General features: G+C 36.1%; 2 protein-coding genes across 2 annotated transcripts; both read left to right on the plus strand.

Moving 5' to 3' along the window:
• The first annotated feature begins 521 nt into the window (after positions 1 to 521).
• LOC107039824 (cytochrome P450 4C1) lies at positions 522 to 12,044 on the plus strand. The gene is made up of 11 exons (XM_015259644.1): positions 522 to 621; positions 927 to 1,094; positions 1,173 to 1,282; positions 2,990 to 3,080; positions 3,177 to 3,365; positions 5,803 to 5,872; positions 6,965 to 7,091; positions 7,942 to 8,094; positions 8,649 to 8,717; positions 11,016 to 11,178; positions 11,257 to 12,044. Exons 1-11 carry the CDS (start codon positions 564 to 566, stop codon positions 11,598 to 11,600), a joined length of 1,542 nt encoding a protein of 513 aa, XP_015115130.1. The 5' UTR covers positions 522 to 563; the 3' UTR covers positions 11,601 to 12,044.
• Positions 12,045 to 14,342: 2,298 nt separating this feature from the next.
• On the plus strand, positions 14,343 to 22,667 carry LOC107039819 (male-specific lethal 1 homolog). The gene is made up of 4 exons (XM_015259638.2): positions 14,343 to 15,254; positions 18,305 to 19,041; positions 20,274 to 20,492; positions 20,582 to 22,667. The coding sequence occupies exons 1-4, from the start codon at positions 14,613 to 14,615 to the stop codon at positions 20,667 to 20,669; spliced, it is 1,686 nt and encodes a 561-aa protein (XP_015115124.1). The 5' UTR covers positions 14,343 to 14,612; the 3' UTR covers positions 20,670 to 22,667.

Here is a 22,667-nt window from a genome sequence, read left to right on the forward strand (position 1 = left end):
CCGTAAAAATTACTCATCCGTCCGACGCCTCACGGCTAGCCATGAGTCACCGTGAGGGGGAGATTTTAACAACACGTTCCGTAATTTTTCCGGAACTTTTCGTAAAAATTCTTAAACATCCAAGAATTTTCATGTTCTNGTCTTGAATATTTCTCTCCGTGTATCTACGAGGAGTTCAGTAAAAGCGTAGAAATAACGCATTGAAAATATACAATGTTATTTCTGTTCCAATTCTATGATAATTCCTCTAGCATGTAATTACTCCAATTATTGACTCGTGGAAGAAGACATACTAGCAGAATTATATTCTCATTTACATTATGATAAATGAATATCTCTCCTCAGTAGCAGAGACTAAGGTCAGTCATTTCAAATCACTTTTTTTCATTAGAGCCTCTCATGGCTGCATCACTCAGTGCTCCATTGATTACAAGCCGTAGAAGAAGAAAAAGTAGCTGCAATAACGAATGACACTGGTATCTCATCTCGATCGAGTAGTTTAGTCTCAAGTCGACAGCTGATTATCGCACTACAGAAAACTACCCATCTTGCCATTCTCGAAAATGACCTGGCTGGCTTCGCTTTCTCTAACGCAGGTCACTGCTACCTCTCTAACACTAGGTATCTACATATTGGAAAATTATTCAGTTGATTTTGTACTGCACGGAGAGAAATGTTCAGTAAAAATTACGGAACTCACAATTCGCTCATCGATTATTACGGAATCGACTCAGAAAATTTAAGTGACGCTATCACAATTTTTCACAGGAGATTCAGATAAAAATTACGGAATGCTCTGGAAAAATTCCGTGACAGTTCCGTAAAATTTCCTACAACCACATTTCGCTCCGGGATTACGGAGAAGATACGTAATTTTTATTGAATATTTCTCTCCGTGTGGGCAATATAAAAACTCTTCTCTCTAGGTTTCTTTCTCGTGATCCTAACTATTGTAAAAGGATTATTCCAGTATCGAGAGCATATTCAGCAGTTTCTAGATGACAGAAGCAAGCTCATTGAGCTTGCTGCGACCCTGCCGGGCCCTCCGATGCTGCCACTGCTCGGAAATGCTTTCGCAATTAGGGACACCGAAAGTTATTCGATTTTGCTAATTCAGATTTTTTAGGGTGAATAGTCACGTAATGTTGAGTGTTAATCATTGACAATTTCAGAAGCTATTCTCACTCTGTCTAAAATGAGTCGGGAAATGGATGGAGTGACATTTCGATTTTGGCTCGGACCTCTACTGAAAGTTGTAGTTCCTGATCCTCATGACATACAGGTACGTGCGGTTTATGGTAATAAGTGTGTAGATCACCGGGGGTGAAACGGAAGGAGAGTTTTATTGTTCTCGAGCTCCGATCAATCGCTGAGCACGAAATTTTTTCAATTTTTAAATGACTATTTAAGTATGCACTTGAACACACGCACGAAAAACTTTAATAGAAAAACCTATCGAATTCGTTAGAAAATTCTATTGAATTTCTATTAAACTTTCTATTAGTTTTTGGCTGATTCTATTGACATGTTCAATAGATAAAGTCAACAGAATTCGATTTTTCTATATAACTTATTCTTTTCATATATTTTCTATAGAATTTGCTCGACTCAAATTTTCTAAGTTATTTTCACTCTATTTTTCTTCTCCTCTCATTAAGAAAATCAAACGAACAAACTTAGAAAATTTGAGCCGAGGAAATTCTATAGAAAATATCTCAATAGAATAAGTTATATAGAAAAATTGAATTCTATTGACTTTTTCTACTGAATATTTTCTATTGAACATTTCAATAGAATTGGCCAAAACCTAATAGAATAGTTCAATAGAAATTCAATAGAATTTTCTAACGAATTCGATAGGGTTTTCTATTAAATTTTTTCGTTCGTGCATTTTTTGAATATTGATTTTATGCATCAGATTGATTGATTTTTTCTCAAATAACCCCCCACGGGTACTCTGTTCGAAATTTCTGGAAATTTCACGGAAGATATTACAGGAAATGTCATGAGAGTGACATTGAATCGGATTTAGGGAAAAAATGGTTAAGAAATTTCAAGTTTTAAGTAGAATTCACGGAAATTCATGAATTTTCAGTGGAACAAGAATATTCAGAAACAAAATGACATAAATTTTCAATTTTTCCCTGAATTTTTTGGAATTTTCACAGAATAATTGAACTGAAAAATCAAGTATTCTATTGATTTCCGGATCATTTGAACAGAAAAGCAATGAAATATTTGATCTTCCAATGACAAGATTTCCTGAAATTTTAGTGGAACTTGAACACAAGAATTTTCGGAATTTGGCACCGAAAATTTACACAAGAATTTTTCCCAGTGTATGGTAAACTATAAATATATATCCCGCTAATTGTATGTACCATATACCGTATACCTCAGATATACTTTGGAAAAAAGTAATCTGTATCTCTCTATATCAGGGATCCCCACCAATATTAAATTTCTGTAATATTACAAGGATTTGACCCTTACATTATTGAAGGTTCAAAATATGTTGATTCAGTTTTCCAAATAACATAATATTAATAATCTGATTTTTTACGAATAATGATATATTTAAAATTTGTTGATATGAGACTGTAAATTTACTACTAAAGGAATAATTCAAATTTATTGAAAGGGGATTTTCGACTACACAAGTAATCATAAATCTTCCTACCTCGAGTATTGGTTGATAAAATAGTTGAAAATTTGAATATTTGAATTGATGATATTTCAGTACTCAAAAAATTTCAAGAGTGATGTTATCTAATTGATGGCTACAATATTTAACCGTAATAAAATATTACAAATTTGGCTATCCCTGCTCTATATTACAAAAATCCAAATCGACTTCTGGTGAACAAAATTTGATACTCGAAATTACGACTCCAAAATTAAGGGTCAGAAACGAAACGTTAAAAACTAAGGGTCACAAGCGTCGAATGTGAAACATACGCTTACGTGAAAAATGACCTTTTTTTTCTAGATTATTATATCGTCATCGAAAGCTGCTCACAAGGATGATGTCTACAAATTAATGCAGCCTGGTGTAATAGATGGCCTCATAAATGCAAATGGTGAATATTTGAGCACAGAAACCTTCAATGGGAAATGTTCTTGACTACTTTGATGCAGTATTTTTTGCACTCGATTAATGGATAATCATTTGTAAGGCCCCATCTACAGAGCTCACAAAAAATTGATACAACCCATGGTCAATGGCGGTCTAGTCATGGATAGATTCACAAAATTATTCAATTTGAAGTCTCAGGCACTCGTCAAACGACTTGAGGAGAAAGTGGGTGCGGGAGAATTTGATGTTATTGATTACATCACTGCTTCTATTGGCGATATTACTCTCGGTTAGTAACTCATCATTTGTGAACAATGTCCTCAATGTATGAGTGCAGCTTATGTAAATTGAGTGAAGATTGTTGGAATCGTATGAGGCACTTTTTTTATTCAAATGAATTTCATTTCATTCAAATAACTTCTTTCTGGAATGACAGAACTCATTCGCTACGGAATTATACTAGTTTTGTTTATTAACATTCGCGCCGAAGATGTCAGTTTTTAACTTGAAAACTAATAATTTTAACGAATAATTTTGAAGACCTCGAGGTATTACAATTGAAAAAATCTCTGCAGAATAGGCATTTTAGAAGAATCAAAATCCATAGACATTTTTTTATTGAAAAATAAAATTCAGAAACGTCGATTTATGTATAGAAATCGACAGCAAGAAGCAAACGACGAAGTATTTTAAATTGAATTCAATAATTTATTGAATTCAATATTGTCCTAATGTTGACTGCCCACATTGCCCCAACATTATCCCAACGTTAGCAGTCAATATTGCCCCAATCTTAAAGTTTTTTGCCTTTCCTCGAATATTGGCTTCAAAATAAATTTTTTCAACACCAAATATCGTCGAAAAACAATCAGTCGCATGCGCGCACATGCACACATACACATACATTCGAGCACTAAATTTCGTGAACAACCTGAACTTGTATCCCACACGGTGAGAAATAATCAGTAAAAATTACGGAACAATTCACGTAATCCGCAAAGGGGAATCGTTTTCCGGCAATTTTTATAGCAATGGAAGAGAAGAAATCTGAAACGTTCAGTGAATTTTCAGGTTTATCACCGAACAAAGTACGAAATTGTCACGTAATTTTTCCCGAAGAAGTAAAATCTTACAGAAACTTGCCGACTTATTATGCCAACAAAATCAAAAATTCTTGAACGTTCAAGAATTTTTATTAAGCTGGTGAGTTATTTCTACGTTTCGTTCCGTAAAATTTCTCAATCGTTGGGGAAAAATTACGGAACGACTTGTTGGCACGAAACAAATCGTAGAATTTACGTGGCGCTTTCTACAATTTCAGTTTCGACTCACACTTTTTATTGAATTTTACTTCGCTCGCGGATTACGTCTCGGAACGTAATTTTTACGTTTTTTTTCCGGTAATTTTTATTGATTTTGTTCTCTCCGTGCATGTATTCCGTTCACGAACTTTAGTGTTCGACTGTACATACGTACATACCTCCGGACATGGCCTAAAAATATCATGTTCGAACTCCTGAGGCCAAAATTGGTGATCCTGACACAAAAAATAGTAAATTTCGGATTTAACGAATACAATGCTTCCATTCGGAAGCAAAAAATGAAAAGTACACTAGGATTTTTCTATTGCTTTTTTCCATGCTTGATAGTCCACACGCAATACCCCCTTCCCGTGTGCACTTGTAGTGCGGTAAGGTTTTGAGGTGTTTTCTTATGTTTTCGGGTATGAGAAATCCGAATCCGGTGGTATTTTTTATGTAAGTGCGTGCAATTAATAGTTATAAACAAATTAAGTGGTTGTTTTTGATGATTTTTTTTTTATGGGAAACATTGGAAAATAGAAGAAAATGTTCATGACAAAAGTTGTTCCTTTTTGTGTAATAAATAATGACATTTTTAATACACTCACACCATGAATTTAAAGTGAATACTGCACAAAGAATGAATGTCATCCAGAATTTATTTCTCGTCAATAACTTATGATTATAAATTTCCTGTCACCGACTGATAGAACTTAATAGTTAATTAGTTAATTCACTACTCCGGCCCGAAGAAACTCTGAAAAAAATCACGTATTTAAATGTGACGAACATTCTCTTACGAAGATCGGAGGAAGACTGATTTATCGGAGTATTTTCTAAACGTCAGTTGACTAAAACAAGAAGAAACAAGAATATTTTTGCAGCTGTCCCCTCCGAATTTTCTTGGAATTGAAAATTCGCAGAAATAATCCAAATAAATATCTCTCATACTTGGAGTATTAGTGTTTTGTGTGTTTTTGTTTTCCTTTCTATGTACCAATACATGAGTAGAAGTCGTTTTATCTGAGAAAAATGACGGATTGATGAGCATTCAGAGGACGTCGAGCGTCCCACCCATCTTCGCGCGTCGCGCATCCTCCCGCGCCCACCTGGTGGACCATATTTCAGCAACGGATTGATGGATTTTGATTTAAAAAAATGATAATTATTTATTACACAAAAAGGAACAACTTTTGTCATGAACATTTTCTTCTATTTGCCAATGTTTCCCATAAAAAAAAAATCATCAAAAAAACCACTTAATTTGTTTATAACTATTAATTGCACGCACTTACATAAAAAATACCACCGGATTCGGACTTCTCATACCCGAAAACATAAGAAAACACCTCAAAACCTTACCGCACTAGGAGTGCACACGGGAAGGGGGTATTGCGTGTGGACTGAGGTGTAACTTCTTTTCAGAAACATTGGTGGGACGTCCAGCGATTTTGGAGAACGGAGAAGTATTGCCCTTCTTGACGGAGACCCAAACGTAAATCACAAATGAACGCTCTTCTATCATCCATAAACCGGAAATTGTCTAGTAGGGTTTAACTACTGTATCGTCTTTTGGACAATCCCCCATACTTGCCGATGAAATAGTTTTGAACTCATTCGCATCATTATTCCGGAGATACACGGAGAGAAATTTTTTAGAAAAATTCTAGTGCTAGAATGGGCAAAGAGGCGCAAAGTGACGGCCAGGAAAACGTGAATTTTTCCCCATATTTCTATGATTATTTTTCTCACTCGGGTTTCAGCCAATCAGAGCGCAGTATTTGAGGCTGTCAAACAGTTTTATTTCGGAAATTTCTAAAAAATTTCCGACGGAAATTCACTAGTAGCTTTTCAAATGTTTCTCATCTTTCAACGCATTTCACGTTTAATATTCTGTGTGACAAATAAACAAAAAAGTGGGTTGTAAATGTATGGCTGTGTAAATGCATCCGGATGCTGTTCACTGCACTCTGTTTGGCCGAAATCCGAGTGCAAAAATAATCCGTCAAATACCACTCATGCTTCAAAATTAATCGAATATTTTCCTCAAGCTTCCCTGCCTAGGAACGAGTGTGTCAAATTTTCCAGAAAAATCTCCAAAAAATAAAAATAAAAAATTCTTAGAGAATTAGAATTTAGAGAGAAAAAATTTTCCGCTTCACCCAGCCGGGAATCGAACCCGGGTCTCCTAGATACGCGCTGGTCACTCTTACCGACTAAGCTACCGGGAACGACAGAAATTCACTCTCAAATAAAATAATACAATTTTAAACCTGAAAAATTTGATACAATCGTTCCTAAGCAACGAAGCTATCGGAAAATATCCGATAATTTTGAAGCACTAGTAGTATTAGTACTGAAAATTTCACAGAAATCCCCAGAAATTTGACCAGAAATACCAAGAATTTTACCTTAACAGCTCTAGAATTTTTCACAGCCAGTGGATGGTGATTTATTCCAGTACTCGTACTAGAATTTTTCTGGAAAATTTCTCTCCGTGTATGGATGATTAATCAACTGTTCCATTTTGCCTCGTTCTCTGCAAAATATAGATTATCTTCCTATCTTCATGAACATTTCGTTACAGAGCACTACACGCCACTATTTATCGTATGGCAAGACCATGGCTATATCCCTACTGCATTTTCCGTCTGACGAAAAAAGGAAGGGAATATTCGGAAATCATAAGGACAGCACATGAATACATTGACGATGTAAGTAACATGAGTGGCATATCCTGATAACTCCCTCGATTCGTGTTCAATCAACAATCAACTACGCTGAGAGAGAAACGACAAAGTTCTCAAACAAGTCTTACTTGTGCCATGAAAATAAATTGTAAATTTCTTGCATTTGGTTGTCTGAAGCAAATTTGATCTAGTGATGCCGTCGAGACTAGACGAGAATTATTTTGGAAAGATCATCACGGTCTAAAAAAACATCGAAAGTTTAGGAATCGTCGTAATCTCGAAAGACATTGGATCGGTGCATCTCGTCACGAACTTGGAAGAATCCACCACGTCTGAGTTTTAGTATTTTCCGTTTTTCAAATCAGTAGCGATGTGGTAAAGAGGTTTAAGTCGACTTATCTCCCACTTGAGTTTTTGAGGAATATTTCCGAATCTAAGGGAGATAGCGAAAGTCTCATAATTATATTTGTTGTAGCTCTGAATCGGCTGTACAAAAAAGGTTATATTATAAAATTTGCTATCTCCCTTAGATTCCGAGATATTTAGTAAAAGCTGGCCAATAGTAAAAATTAACTTATATCGGTTTACCACCTCGCTACTGAAATGTTTATCTCGATATCTGTCTCGTCTCGTCTCGTGAACTTAAAAAACCGAAAATCTCGAGATCCAGGGAAGATAAATCCTCTCGAAATTGTGACGAGATGCACCGATCCAATGTCTTTCGAGATTGCGACGATTCCAAAACTTTTGATGTTTTTCCAGACCGTGATGATCTCTTCAAAATAATTCTCAACTAGTCTCGTCGGCATCACTAATTTGATCGGTAGAATTAGATTTTTTCCCAGTGCAGTTTACGCTTTTTTATTCATTCCAGAATGTCTCCGAAGCGATGGACAATTACAAACCAGCGCAGTCTGAAGATCTCATTAACATGCCGATATTACATTTCCTCGTTGATCACATGATGAAAACTAAGGAGCTGACGCCAGTAGAGATACGATACGAACTAATAACGCTTTTTATTGGAGTTTGTACTTTCCTTGACTAACTATATACATCAGTAACATCGCAAGTGCTTCAAAATCATCGGGTGTTTTCCCATAGCTTTGTTACATGGGAATCAATGCGTTGAATTTTCCTCCGGAATTTGGCGCATTTATTCTTACGCAGGAAAGCTTGAGCAAAACACGTGATTAATTTTTAAGCACAAGTGCACGGAGAGAAATTTTTTAGGAAAATTCTAGTGCTAGCACGGTAAAAGAGGCGCAAAGTGACCGCCAGAGAAAAATTTCAGTGCTGGCACTGCAAATTTTATTTGAGAAAACGTGAATTTTTCCCCGTTTTTCTGTGAAAATTTCACAGAAATCCCCAGAAATTTTACCAGAAATCCTGAGAAATTTTACCTTAACAGCACTAGAATTTTTCACAACCGAGGGATCGTGATTTTTTTCAGAACTCCTGCTAGAATTTGTCTAGAAAATTTCTCTCCGTGTGGGGAAATACGCGTTCAGAATCTAATGTCGATCATTTCTACAAAGAGGAATCGATCTTTTGACTGAGAATTTATTTAACTCTTTACAGATATTTGAGACCCTAGAAAGCATAGCGTGTCTCCTCATACTGATGATAGCCATGTATCCCGAAGCTCAAGTAAGGAATGGTGAAACCTAACAAGTCAGATATGAAGTTCTTGTCAAACACGCACGGAGAAAAAAATATTCTCGAATCGAGTACAGCGATCAGTCGACAATCAGTACATCTGTAATATTTTGTAATATTATTTGAATTTGCACCTTTCCATTACAATGATTTTATTATCTTACTTGAAATTTGAAAATATGAAAATAATTCATGATTTAAATTTTCTATTAACTATTGAGTAAATAATTATAAATTTCATAAAAGGATTTTCCAATTAGACATGTAATGCTCAAACTTCTGACACGATTACTGACTGGTTGATAGATTATTTCGGAATTTGAATATTCGATTGATGATTAATTTGGTAATTGAAAATTGTTGGGTAATATTATCAGTTAACAGAAGCTAAATTTAATTTATTTTGAAATTGATGATTGTTCTGATCCTTGATCGAGTATATTATATTCCGTAATCCAATAACAAACAAAATCGGTAAACCTCTAAAAATGACACAAACCAGTATTGAGAGAGTGAAAAACTCGATGTTTTGTATTTTCAAACGGGAAAAAAATGTCCGCACACCAAATACTCTGAACGACCAAAATTTGGTTATCGGAAATTATCTCACGACACTCCCTTCACCCTCTGAAAAATCTGCAAACCCCTGGGGATGTCTCCGGAATCGAGAATAAAATATCCCAGATTCCGGAATACTATTCCAGATTTCGGAATATAATATATTGGATTCCGGGATATCATTCCGGAATCCAGAATATTACTCCTGATTGCGGAATATACATATTCCTGATTCCGGAATATTATATACCCGATTCGATATTATTTTTGTTTCCGTGTGTCAGAAATAAGAGATTTGAGGACGAGATGTCAAGAGGGTATCGGAGACTGCTAGAAATTTCTTGAAATTCAAGTTCAAGCTCTATATAAATACTCAATTCATACTCACTTCCATACTTATTTATTGAATGGAATCCCTACTAGATTGAAAATTCAGAATGATAGCCGCCTGAATTTTCATCATTTTGAATGTTTTCCAAGAGCCTATTAACCTGAAAGTAGCAATTCTGTTAATTTTTTTTCTCTCAGGATCTCCACCAAGAGAATAGTTGCATTTGAAGTTATTTTGTATAGCCTAGTGATAATTTTTTGGGGAAGATTCTTTTATAAAACAATATTGTACAAATAAACCTCAGATATAACTTCCACATTCCAATTCTGTAGCGAACTGGTAAACTAGGACACGACTAGAATAGGTGCATAAACGAAACTCGTTCAGAAGAGTTAAAAAAATTGACCACGTTTAAGAGAACTTTAGATTCAAGCAATAGAAAATTTTTCAAAAAAATTGCACTTATCCTAGTTTACCACTTCACTACAGAATTCGTAAACCCAGAAAAATCGTTTATTTGAATTAAATAAACTCTATTTCAATCGAATCAATCCTCTATGAGAAATAAATAAGCGATTTATTTGATTTAAATAAAGTTTATTTAATTCAACTAAACCATTTTTCTGCGTGTACTTGAAATTTCAATAGCAATTTTCTACCAATGTAGATACGACGATGTGACGTTTTGAGTTTAACCCCGAGTTGAACTCACGTAAAAAGATCTGTTTTCTTTTTATCTTTCTTTTTATTTGTCTTCACTTCAACTGGGCTAGCTTCCGCGGTGAGCTCACGGGGGATTCGCTCACTTCGGTCTATTGTGGGATATTGGATTTTGGGAAGGTACTTCTCATTGAAACACCGAGTGTAATTGGTAAAAGCTATAATGAACTATTTACTAAAATACACTACAGGGTTGGGATTTGGGGTTCGGTTTACGCGTTATTAAATGTGGAGGCGCTGGAATGACCGTCCAGCTTCACACACTGCACTTACAGAGACTTTGCAAAGCGCTCAAGACCTAAAACTGCAAGGTAAGCGGTCCCACGATTCGCCCTGACCAACACACTCATATGTCATCATTGACACAGACTAATACAGTCAAACAGCTTCTTCAGGGGAAGCTGGACTCAGGTGCCACCCTGAGACCGCTGACCATGATGTCTAAATGACACCATGTGACCGCTGAGCGTGTCTGGATCACAGGAAAAAGAAATCATTCCTCTTTCCCATGATCTACTTATTTCGACCCAATGTCTCTTAATATTATTCTAATCGACGTATTTGTCGGTCTCAATACCTCACACAGATCTCAAGATTTTGTCCTGATTTTGACTTGCTAGATGATTTGTTATGTTTTACTGCACAACAGAATCGTTCTTTATTACTCAAATGTGTTCCAGAGAAAAATAAGAAAAGAAGTCCTCGATGTGATGAGAAACGATTTTATAACTGAGTCGGAAACTAAACAATTAAATTACCTGGACATGGTAATTCGAGAGACGATTAGACTCTTCCCTGTGGGACCGGCCTTACCCAGGAAAACAACCGACGAAATAAAACTCAGTAACTACTATTTTTCGTCATAATGATTGTTTTCGGGAATTCTCAATTTTTCATTTCAATTTTTCGTATATATTTTAGGCACCTGCACTCTTCCTAAAAATTGTTCCGTAATGATGCTACCCTTCGCAGTGCACAGAGACCCTAAATACTGGAATGAGCCCGATAAGTTCATCCCCGAGCGCTTCACTCCGGAAAACTCGAAGGATCGTCATCCTTACGCGTACGTTCCTTTCAGCGGAGGACCACGGAGCTGTCTGGGCCCGCGATATGCTATGATAGTACTGAAAATCATGGTTGCACACCTCCTTCGATCTTATGAACTGACAACGACGATGAATCTCGAAAACTTGCAGTTAGTCACGCACATATCGACACGCTCTATGGATGGACACAATATTTCCATAAAGAAAGTTGAATCATAAGATGAATTATAGTGTGACAATGCATTCACTATTTGGTTGGGATGAGAGAATTACATGTTCTCAACTACATTTTATATTTATAAATAACTTTTTTTTCTTTTGCTTTTAAAATTTTCTTTTTCCTTTTTTGTCTTTTTCCGTCCAGTGCCAACAGAATACTAGCATGACTAGGAGAATACAGAAAGAAAAACGACGAAGTTCTCAAACACGTCTTACTTGTGCCAAGAAAATTGTTTTTCGAAAATTATCAAAAAAGGATTTCTTTGCGCCAAACATCCAGAGAGTGCGCCGGAATGAAAATTTATTTTCACAATATTTCCATAAAGTTAAATCATAAGATGAATTATAGTGTGACAATGCATGCACTATTTGGTTGGAATGAGAGAATTACATGTTCTCAACTACATTTTATATTTATAAATAACTTTTTTGTTTCTTATGCTTTTAAAATTTTCTTTTTCCTTTTTTGTCTTTTTCCACTCAGTGCCAACAGAATACTAGCATGACTAGGAGTCATGCACACTGAAAGAAAAACGACGAAGTTCTCAAACAAGTCTTACTTGTGCCAAGAAACCCACTTGTAGTTTTTTGAAAATGATCAAAAAAGGATTTCTTTGTGCCAAACATGCAGAAAGTGCGCCGTAATGAAATTTTTTTTTCGCAAGAATAGATTTAGTAGTTAAAAAAAATTGCATTCTTTGTACACGCAAGAAATGTCGTTTCTAGCACTACTCCTTCATTATTCGATACTCCCATGCGTATTTTACTCCCGAAAAATCTTTGTTTTATGCGGAACAAGGGATAGTAGTTTTTCGTTTCGGCTGTCTAATAATCACAGACGAGAAATGAACCCTTAAATTAAACAATAATAATGATACGATCGCAATCTTGTAAATTAGGGATAAAATATTTGTTGATAAATTTTCCTCTGTACGAGATATTTTCATCCTAAAAAGGCACCATCTGGTATGAATTATCCGCCTCTTGAGCCAAATATTTCGTTGCTGTTGAAAGTAGAACAATTATTCATGTTTGAGACTTTCAAATTTGAACCGAACAAATTCTTTTTCGGCAATTTTCAACTAGCGATTTTGTTGGTCAAACAAGACTTGTTTGACAACGTGTTTGTTTTTCTCTCAGTGTACCATGCAGGTGAGGATTGGACAGATAAACACTGATAACATTACAAATCCTATCATGTCATTTACTAGCCAACGGGCACTTCGCGCCCTTCGTTACACTGTTACACAATTACTCTTGAAATTTCAAATGAAAAAGCTTGAAATTTTTAGTAACGACAAAATTCCATGAAATTTCTGTAGAATTTTTCATTGACGAATCAATTCATTTCTTGAATATTCAAGTAATTCTCGATTTTCAGGTCCATGCGGTACTGAAAAACTCTGAAAATTTTGAAAATTCAGACAATAACTTCTCTGAATTTTCAATCTATTGAAAATTGAATTGTATGTGATGTTTAATTTTCATGATGACTTTGGGAATTCAAACTTCCATTAAAAAATCAATGATTTTTTGACATGAAAAACAAGATTTTCTTGAATTTTCAAGATACATGAGAAATTTAGTGAACGTTTTCATTTGAAATTGAATTCAAACTCACAACATTGAAAATTCACATGATATTGTGACTGCAGTTTTAAGAAATTTCTAATAGTGTAGTTTAATTTATGCTATTGTATTTTATTTCATTTTCTTTCCGTTTCCGTCTTCACATTCCATTAATTTATCCATTCTTATTCTTATTATATATAAATTTTCCTTTCATTCACAAGCTACAACATTGAATGAAGAAGAATTATGTAAAAGATCAATCAAAAGTGTTTTTTTTTTGGGATCAAAACAAACGTCATTCGAAATCTCATTCACTTAATAAAAAAATCTCTCCATGTAATTAAATTTAATTTTTTGAGAGAAAAAATTAGTAACTTCCTAGCAGGGAATCGAACCCGGGACCTCCCAATGTCGCGTCGGGTGCTCTTACCATCTGAACTACCAGGACACTTACGAATTTCACTCTCAAATTGACTCATACCCGAGTGGAAATTCTGTTCAGGTCTCGATNGTTACGCCTCTGCCTTAGGTTTTTCCACTAGGGATATGATCCAAATATTGCGTCTTTATACCATTTCGAAATTTTCACCAAATATACTTACCGCGGAAGTACCTTAAGTCCTCAAGAGAGCCAGATTCTTAGTTTCACCAAATATAGGTCCATACCCTCTCCCCTCCACGCCAAACATTCGAAAATTCCCGCTCGAAAAAACGGCATCGATCCCCGGCTCACGTGACCCCTCGAAAATAGCGGGAAACCTGTGAATCCTGCGCGCGTCCCGCGCTGCAGAACTCCCCCGTTCCCTTTCCCATCTTCGACCAATGCCCCTAGATGTCACCACCGGCTCTCCCCCGGAGTAACGCCGTGTTCACGGGCCGCCGCTGTACGCACTGGCTGCCCGTCAGTAAACACCTCGTGTCGCCAAACCAAAATCACCCTAAAACACGCTAAATAAACCCCCGCAAACTCGCCACCAAGTGCCCCAAAGAACCGCCCAAACCCCTCAAACTAAAAATCACCCCCAAACGAGTGACAAATACCGAGTGTTGATCCCCCAGTGATCTCCATTCGCAGAAAAGGAGCGAAAACAAAAACAAAAAAAGTGAACCTTCAGAGTGTTCTGTTCAGTTCTGTTCTGTTCTCATCGGCGTGGTAAAGTGGGCGGTTTAAGGGGGTTTTTGGGGAGGGGGATGAGGTGGTGGGGCAGCGAAGGGAGGGCTCTGACTTACCACTGAAGTGTCAACCGCAAGTTGACCCCCCAAGAAAAACCCCAAAAAAGCGCAAAAAGATAATGCCAAAGAGGAAATCCCCAAAATTCCCTAAATAAAATAAACAAACAAATGAAGTAAACATTGAATGTACGTACGTCGCCGGTGTGGTACGCTCGGAGTGGCGGCCACAAATGCAAAAATTTCGAGAATTTTAAAAAAACCGATAAAATGTCAACCACATCGCCGTCACAACTTGTGAACGGTGATAACAACAATACTGAAATACTCGATTACATCGATTTTACGGACATTGACGATAACAATCCATCGCACAGTGGTACAACAGTGCAAATTGACAATATTAATTGTGATTACACTGAATCACTCTCGTCATTGTCATCGTCATCGTCGTCAATAACACATATTAATAATTGTAAATTAACGAATAAAGCGGCTACGGCCGCCTACAACATGGTAGCGGCGATGAACGAACACTTGTCGTCCCCGTCGACGACCAGTAATGCGAGAAAAAATTTGCACAGCAGTGATTTTACGAGCTCATGCCAGGTTATTGATAACGAAGACGTTAAACCACCACCAGTTGGTATACTGACATTTCCCTGTGATTTCGATCACATGTATGCAAGTATGACCGACAGTGGTACTAAGAATAATACACAGACTGTTGTAACGGGTAATACTATTGGGGTTAGTCCACTGAGGGGTAATGAAGCGAGAAATAATGATCCTGGGGAGGTGAAGCATCTCAAGGAGCTGTTGTTACTTCATTTGGATCTTATTCAACAGCAATCGGAACAGATTGTTACCAAGGATAAGTTGCTCAGTGCTCTGAGACAAGAGAATGAGACGGTAGGTCGTTTTTTTTATTCGGTCGTTTTTTTTTTAATTTGTGCGAGGATTTTTTTGGGGAACTGGGGCTCGGGGGAATTTTGGGGAGATGGAGGATTGGCGACTGTCTCGAAAGGTAGTGGAGATCGTTGCCAATGTCATGGTCACTGCACTTGTTCCACTCGCCGACTGCTGCGGGGGAGGGGGGAGTCAGTCGGTAATGCAGGGTTTAGTGGCTTGGGACCATTGGCGGGGCGTTCAACAGTCGAAATGAAGGGATTGAGAGGTTTTCTTTTCATTTTCGTAAGAACCATTCCATGATTATGGACGTTGTTTAGAAGTTGCGAAGTATTGTGAGTGAATTTCTTTATTGTTTTATTGTGAATATATTCGTAGGTTTCTAGTTATTTACTTGATTTTTGTTTATTGAGAGTTCCTGTGTTGAATACAACAGAACATTGTTTACAATCTGTGCAGCACTCTGTGAAAATCTCTTCTTCAGGTTAATTGATTGGTTGATTGGGAATATGGGAGGGTGGGGTAAAATGGACACGCTTGATATTTAAATAAATATTTATAACTCACAGACAGATTTATCAATTGAAATCAGTTTAGGCTCAACACAAAGGGAAAGAATTATTCTTTTTAGTGAAAAATAAAAAAAACCTTTCACCAACGATTCAACCTGTCATTAACATTTAAAAAACAAGTCAAAAGTGTCCATTTTACCCCACTCTCCCCTATATTCGTGGGTTTCTGGTTATTATCTTGATTCTTGTGTTGAATACAACAGAACATTGTTTACAATCTGTGCAGCACTGTGTGAAAATCTCTTCTTCAGTTTGATTGACTATTTGGTTGTGAATATATTCGCGGCTTTCTGCTATTTATTTGATTTTTATTTATTGAGAGCTCTTGTGTTGAATAAAATGTTCTTCTTCAGTTGAATAAATACTTTGTTTGTTTATGCATTATTTGGGTATGGATGTTACAGTGTCTTTAAATCTGGTGGTTTTGGAGAAATGTTAGGGGGGGTTTTGCGCGGGAAATTTGACGGGCTGCGGAAAAGAATGCATGTCTTTTCAAATATTACTTTTTCAACTAATTACATTTTGACTACGACATTCCAACTACTAGAATTTAAAAAATACACGACAAAAATATGATATTCTCAGTAAATCAGTCCCGAATTTCCTTCAAATGTCAACTATCAAACAGATTATTCGGTTATTTACAAATTCGAAACCATATCGCCGTGATTCGGCGAAATGACTAGAGAGGGGATTATCCTCTTGAAATGATAATACAGGACTCTCCGAATGAATTGAGATGAGATAGCAAATCGGTGACACGATGCCTCTGACATTTATACGGAGCTCCAGAGGAGCCAAATTATTAGTAGACGAGCAATTTATCTATCAAAAAAATTGCATAGGAGAGAATAGTATCGGATGGCGATACGAAAAAAAGAAAAACGAAAAAAAGTAAATGAATAAATGAAAATGAAAAGTTAAAAATTTTAGCAAATTCAACAAAACTACAGTAATTAAAAAACAAAGCAGTTGAAATGTCGTAGTTGAAAAGATGTGATACCGCGGAAAACGAGATGATGTTTCTTGGGGGTTTGATTATTTTCAGAAATGTGGGCGAAATTATGGGCCTTTTCGTTTGAAAATCTAGGGGAAATAGTCCCCCGAATTAGGCCCAGTTGCACCAAGGCCAGTGAAGAAAATCCACAGTTAAGTATCGGATTGAGTAAAAATAATCTGCCGATCAATTTTGATCGAAAGTTCATCGAAGAAATTTCACCAAAAAACGTCTTGTATCGATTTATCGTCACGATTTGCCAATAATGCCACTAATTATTAAGTATTTATTCACCCGATCAAATGGCTAAATTGAAACGAATTCCGAAAATTGTCTAATTGTGGCGTAAATTTACTCCAGACATGAATTTATTCTGACGATTTATTTGGCTTGGTGCAACCGGCCCTTAGAGACTTGCAAAAAAAAAATAAACAGTTGTCATAAATATTATTATTTATATCGAAAATGATGAATTATCCGTGAATTCGCTGAAGCGCCAGAAAATGTAGTGGATATAAAATGGAAAGGGCTATTCTTAAAATATCTCTGGGATTGATTTGTTTAGAAGAAAATGTCAACAGATTTTTTTTGTAGCTCAGAAAATTCTGTACAAAAATGTTACTTCACATTTGAAAAGCCCTTCACTTAGGAGATGGTCTGCGTTTTTTTATTCGACTTTAAATCTTGGAATCCGGTCCTCAATTTCCTCAGTACCATAGTTCTTCAATAATAGCAAACAGAATAAACTTGAATAATTTCCTTATAAATTGAGAGGTTGACAATCCCGATGTTAGCCTTGCATTTTTAATGAATATCATTGTTCACTTATTTCACTAATATCTCGGTTACTGATAGCTTCTTTTTAAAAAAATCATCAAAGTTGTTTACTTTTTTCTATGAAAAATGTCTTGACACTTCTCGAAACTATTAGTTTCCGAGATGATAAAATGAAGAAAATGTAATAAAAGATTCATAAAAACTCAAGAAACTCTATATCGTAGCTTTCTCCAAGCCCTTTAGAACTATTTACAAATATAATTTATAATAAATATAATTTATAATAAAATCACATTTTAAAAACGTTATTTTGTGACTATGTAAAAATATAATTTTCTACATCTGACATTTTTCAATAGTCACAAAACGCCTTTTTTTAAGTCTGCCAAATTCTCCCCAAAAAAGCCCTCGCCCCCTCCCCCAAACCCCAAAACTCTCCCCAACATAACCACTAAAATCTCAAAATGGGATTTAAAAACCCAGAATGCCGCCTCCGAACCCCGAACTTTTCTCAGTCGGTAACACCCATCTCCACCTTTATCATTCAAACACAAATGGCGGGATGTTTATCAATGGTTAACCTCATGGCGACATGTCAACGTTGTATTTTCACCGATATAATCCAAAATTTGTGTTCACAACATCCTGATAAACTCAAAAAATCTCCAAAAATGGTGACAATGTACAAGGGAATAAAATTGTTGCAGCTCAAGTTGCGATTGGAGCGTATGGACAGAAGAGTTAACCTACAGAAGTTGAGGTCAGAGTCGACTGAAAATTCAGTGGCATCGGATAACACAGGCCCTTGTTCACCCCCAAACTTGCATTCTGTGAGTCTCGTGGCTCCTGAGGCTGTCAGAGGCCAGTCTGAGGACAGTGTGCCACAGTTCAATGAGAGCTTCAAGATCAGATTGAACACGAGCGATGGAATAACGACGGTTAAACAGGAGCCCATTGACAGGGAGTTGAAGGAGGATAAAGAAATTATTGGCACTGAGGTGAGACTCGATTGGGAGGGGAAGAAGAAGAGGAGGTCCGACCCTTCGGGGCTGAACAGCTCCAGCAAGAGGAAACGGGGGCTCTCTTGCTCGTCGACCATCAGCAACTCGTCGTCTACTCTGCAGGAGGGCAAGGGGGTCGAAGGGAGGAAGAGTGACAAGAAGGGAAAGGCCATTGTCAAGAAGGAGAGCTTCCTCACCACTGAGGAGCACTACTACACAGCGGTGGGGGACCCCAATTTTGGAATGTGTGTGAAGCCTGCTAAGAGCGAGGAGGAGGAGGAGAGGGACAATCTCGAGGTCCCCAACTGGAGGGTCAAGGTCTACACCAGCTGTTATACCATGGAGGGGACTGAGAATTTGGACGATGAAATCTTTAATAAACGACATCATAAACTGGAGAATGATGAGAGGAGGAGGAAACGGTGGGATGTACAGAGGATAAGGTAACGTTGGGCTTTGGGGACGGGTTGGTTTTTGTTTTGTTTTTTTTGGGAGGGGGTTTGGGAGAATGTTCAGGAAGATCATTGGGTTTTTGGACTGGGGATACTAGTTGCAGATTCTTGCAAGGATAGGGGAACGGAAAATTATTGAAGAATTGTAGAAATGGGAAAGGTTTCTGAGGAAAGTTTTCGGGAACTATAAGGTTTTGGAGAGAATACTGAGGGAGGGATTTTGAGATTTTTTGTTGAAGCTACTGAGCTTTTTGCAAGAGAAATGTAGGAACAAGGTTATTAAAAAATTTGAGAATTAAGAAAACGAGAAAATTGTTCTTCACGAATATTTCTGGAACTATCGAGTTTAGAAGTAAATTAAGAGACCTTTTTTGTAGTCCATGGAATTCGGTATTAAAACAGTCTGTTGGTAATTCTTGTTAATCCCAGTAGTCTCAAGATTTTCATTTTTTGGAAATGTCTCTGAAACCAATGGATGTAGACATGTGTCTTCTGATGTTTTTCGATTTTGCTAGTAAATTCAAGAGTCAAATTTTTTTTTAGATTTTTTTCTGACGCAACTGACTAGAGAAATTGTTGCCAGGGAACTGAAGTAATAAAATTATTAAAAAAATAGAAAATTTATAGGAATGAGTAAATTGTTCTTCACCAATATCTCTGGAACTATCGAGTTTAGAAGTAAATATGAAGAGCCATTTTTTTGTAGTCCATGGAATTCTGTACTGAAAATTTCCATTGGTAATTCTTGATTAACCTACTGGTCTCAAGATTTTTTTATATTACGAAAATGACTGAAACCAGCGGATCGAACAATCTAGACAAGAGTCAAGAAACACTCTTTGGCATTTCGTGCCAAAGCTACTGCAGAGATTTTTACAAAAGAAATGGAGGAACAAACCCATTAGAAAATTATAAATATGATGGGAATGAAAAATTTGTTCTTCATGTCTGCAACTAAATCATTGAAAATCTGTAAAATCAATAGAAAAGAACAACAAATCTCACTTATATCTCTGAAACTATCGGTTTAAAATAGAATATTATAGACCTTTCTTGTTCTTGAAATTCTCTACTAAAAAGATCTATTCGTCATTCTTGATAAACCAATTCATCTCAACTACCGTACTTTTCAAAAATATCTGAATCCATTATATCGAGAGGAAAAACTCTAACAATATTTTCTTCTACAAATTAATTTATTATTAATCCATATTTCTCTTCAGGGAACAAAGGCACATTGAGAAGCTGAAGCAGAGGCAAGAGAGGCAGAATCATCAAGCCACGTGTTACAATACGAATCACACTGGCCCCTGTCCCTCAACAGCTGAGGAGGAGACGATTACCTCTCTGTGGCCTGAAGTCGACCAAATTCAGAGTCTACAAGTTGATCCACAATTACCTGTCTCAGCGTTCGGAGCATCTATTCCTAGTTTCACCCCCAGGTAAAAAGATTCTCGAGCATAAAATCAAATTACAAGCAAAAAATTTTATTTGCTTCATGGAAATGGTAAATCTTCGTCTGCTTTTCCAGTGAATTCTCATTACCCTGGTTACACACCGCCAGAATGAAGGGAAGAAGACAAAAAAGATCATCAGGGAGAAGAAAATCTAGGAGATAAGTACTGCAGTATAAAAAAATTAATCTAGGGATACGCTGTCTTTTAAATTAAATCAAATCCTAAATTTCCTTTCTTCATTGAAAACGGAGGTAATAACTGTAATCCGTTGATTTTACTCCCCTCTAGCTGTGCAAGAAGAGCACCAAAGATATTTTTTTACACTTCAATATTATTTTTCTTCAGTTTTAGCGAGGAAGAGGAGGATGAGAGAAGAGAGAAATGTTGGAAATATTTGTCATTCTTTTTACGCTTTTTTCAACGGTCATAATCACAAGATACTAATTTTTTAATAGATACGCGCTTGGCGCAATTTTATATGAACTTCCTACGAATAATTGAATACGTAGTGTTCTGGCTGAACGCGATGAAATTCTTCCTTGATTCAATTATAAATTTTTCATATCCAGTTTTATTTAATGAAGGAAATTATAAGGAAATAAATAGTGTTTTTTTTCACAACTGTAAAGAAATATTTGTAGATCGTTTAAGGGTATACTGGAAGGATGAGTAAGTATGGTGTAAAGAATTATTGTCTAGTAGTAGAGTGTGTTGAAACCCTGAGAGTGAGTCTTAGTGTGAATTTTTATTACAATTATTGTTAGTTATCAGTTCCATTGATTGATTAATTTCCGAATAAATTTTTATCGATTCACATCACTCCTATTTTTTACGAGATGTAATGAGGGATTCAGGGGAGGAATGATTGGTGAGTTGATGAAAGAGACCAGAATTCGATAATTCATAACAAATTTACTGTTTCTGTTGAGAATATCTTCGAGAAGAATAGGTTTAGCGGAAAATGTCAAAACTTTTTTGTACGAAATTTTGCAGAATAAAAAAATTGTAATTTTCTCATGGAGCCACTGAATATCGAGATAATTGCATTATAATCAACAAAAATTTTTACATTTTTTGAACGTTTGTGTTGATTGTTTATTCATTCTCGAGAGGAGAGATCTTGAAGAAAAATTTGAATGTCTTTTTTATAGAAAATTTTGTAGACTACTAAAAAAACATTTGATATTTTCTCATGAATTCACTCCTTGTCAAGATGATCAGGAAATAAGGGAGAATTCCATATTTGTATGGAAATTTTTTGTTTTTTTAACTCAGATTTTGTGCTTGAAGTAATATTTCCAACGTTTGTTTTTTATAGAACATTTTGTGGACTAAAAAGATTTCATTTTCTCATGGAATCCCGTATTGTCGAGCTGATTAGAACATAACCAGGGAGAATTTCACATTTGCATGGAATTTTTTGTTAATTGTTAATGCATCTTGACGAGGAATGATCTTAGGATAATGTCGAGGTACATTTTCATGGGGAATTTCAAGTCGACTTGGGTCTCATCTGAGTATTCGAAGAATATCTCCGAATCTAAGGGAGATAACGAAATTTTCGTCAAGACGTTTTTTGCAGAGCGAATTGAAGGCTACAAAAAAGGTTCTTACAAAAATTTTACTGTCTCCCTTAGATTCCGAGATAATCGTGAAATAGGGGGTATGATTGGAACTACCTGGTCTTCATTCTCTCATTAATCATTCAAAGTGAACTTGAGCGATAGAAATCCATAAAAATAATGATTAAAAGTGATTGGGGCATAGCTCTGGTCATCAAGAACTCTAGATTTCTAAGGACTCTGTGATGTATTTTAAACAAAACTCAATTTTTCGACGAGAGTAAAAAAGGAGAAATACTAAACAGACCGTTCGATTCGTCACAGTTTACCCGCGTCACTCACTAGTGATGCATTTGTCGGTGATGTCCATGCATTAATTAATCAACTAATCCCCAGTAATTGTAGCTGATCATTGAAATTCTATTTCGATATATATCAAATGAAATTGTAAAAATTATCGATTGACCGTCCAATTTTGTGAAAATTACATGGACTTGATGGATCGAGGTTTTACGAGCCTAAAGAGAGTACAATATGACGATTTGTAAATACGAAGATTGAAGGAATATATAAGAATAAAAAAAATGACCGAGTTAAA

Source organism: Diachasma alloeum, unplaced genomic scaffold, assembly GCF_001412515.2.
Source record: "Diachasma alloeum isolate Michigan unplaced genomic scaffold, Dall2.0 Dall_scaffold_00308, whole genome shotgun sequence".
NCBI classification, from domain to species: domain Eukaryota; kingdom Metazoa; phylum Arthropoda; class Insecta; order Hymenoptera; family Braconidae; genus Diachasma; species Diachasma alloeum.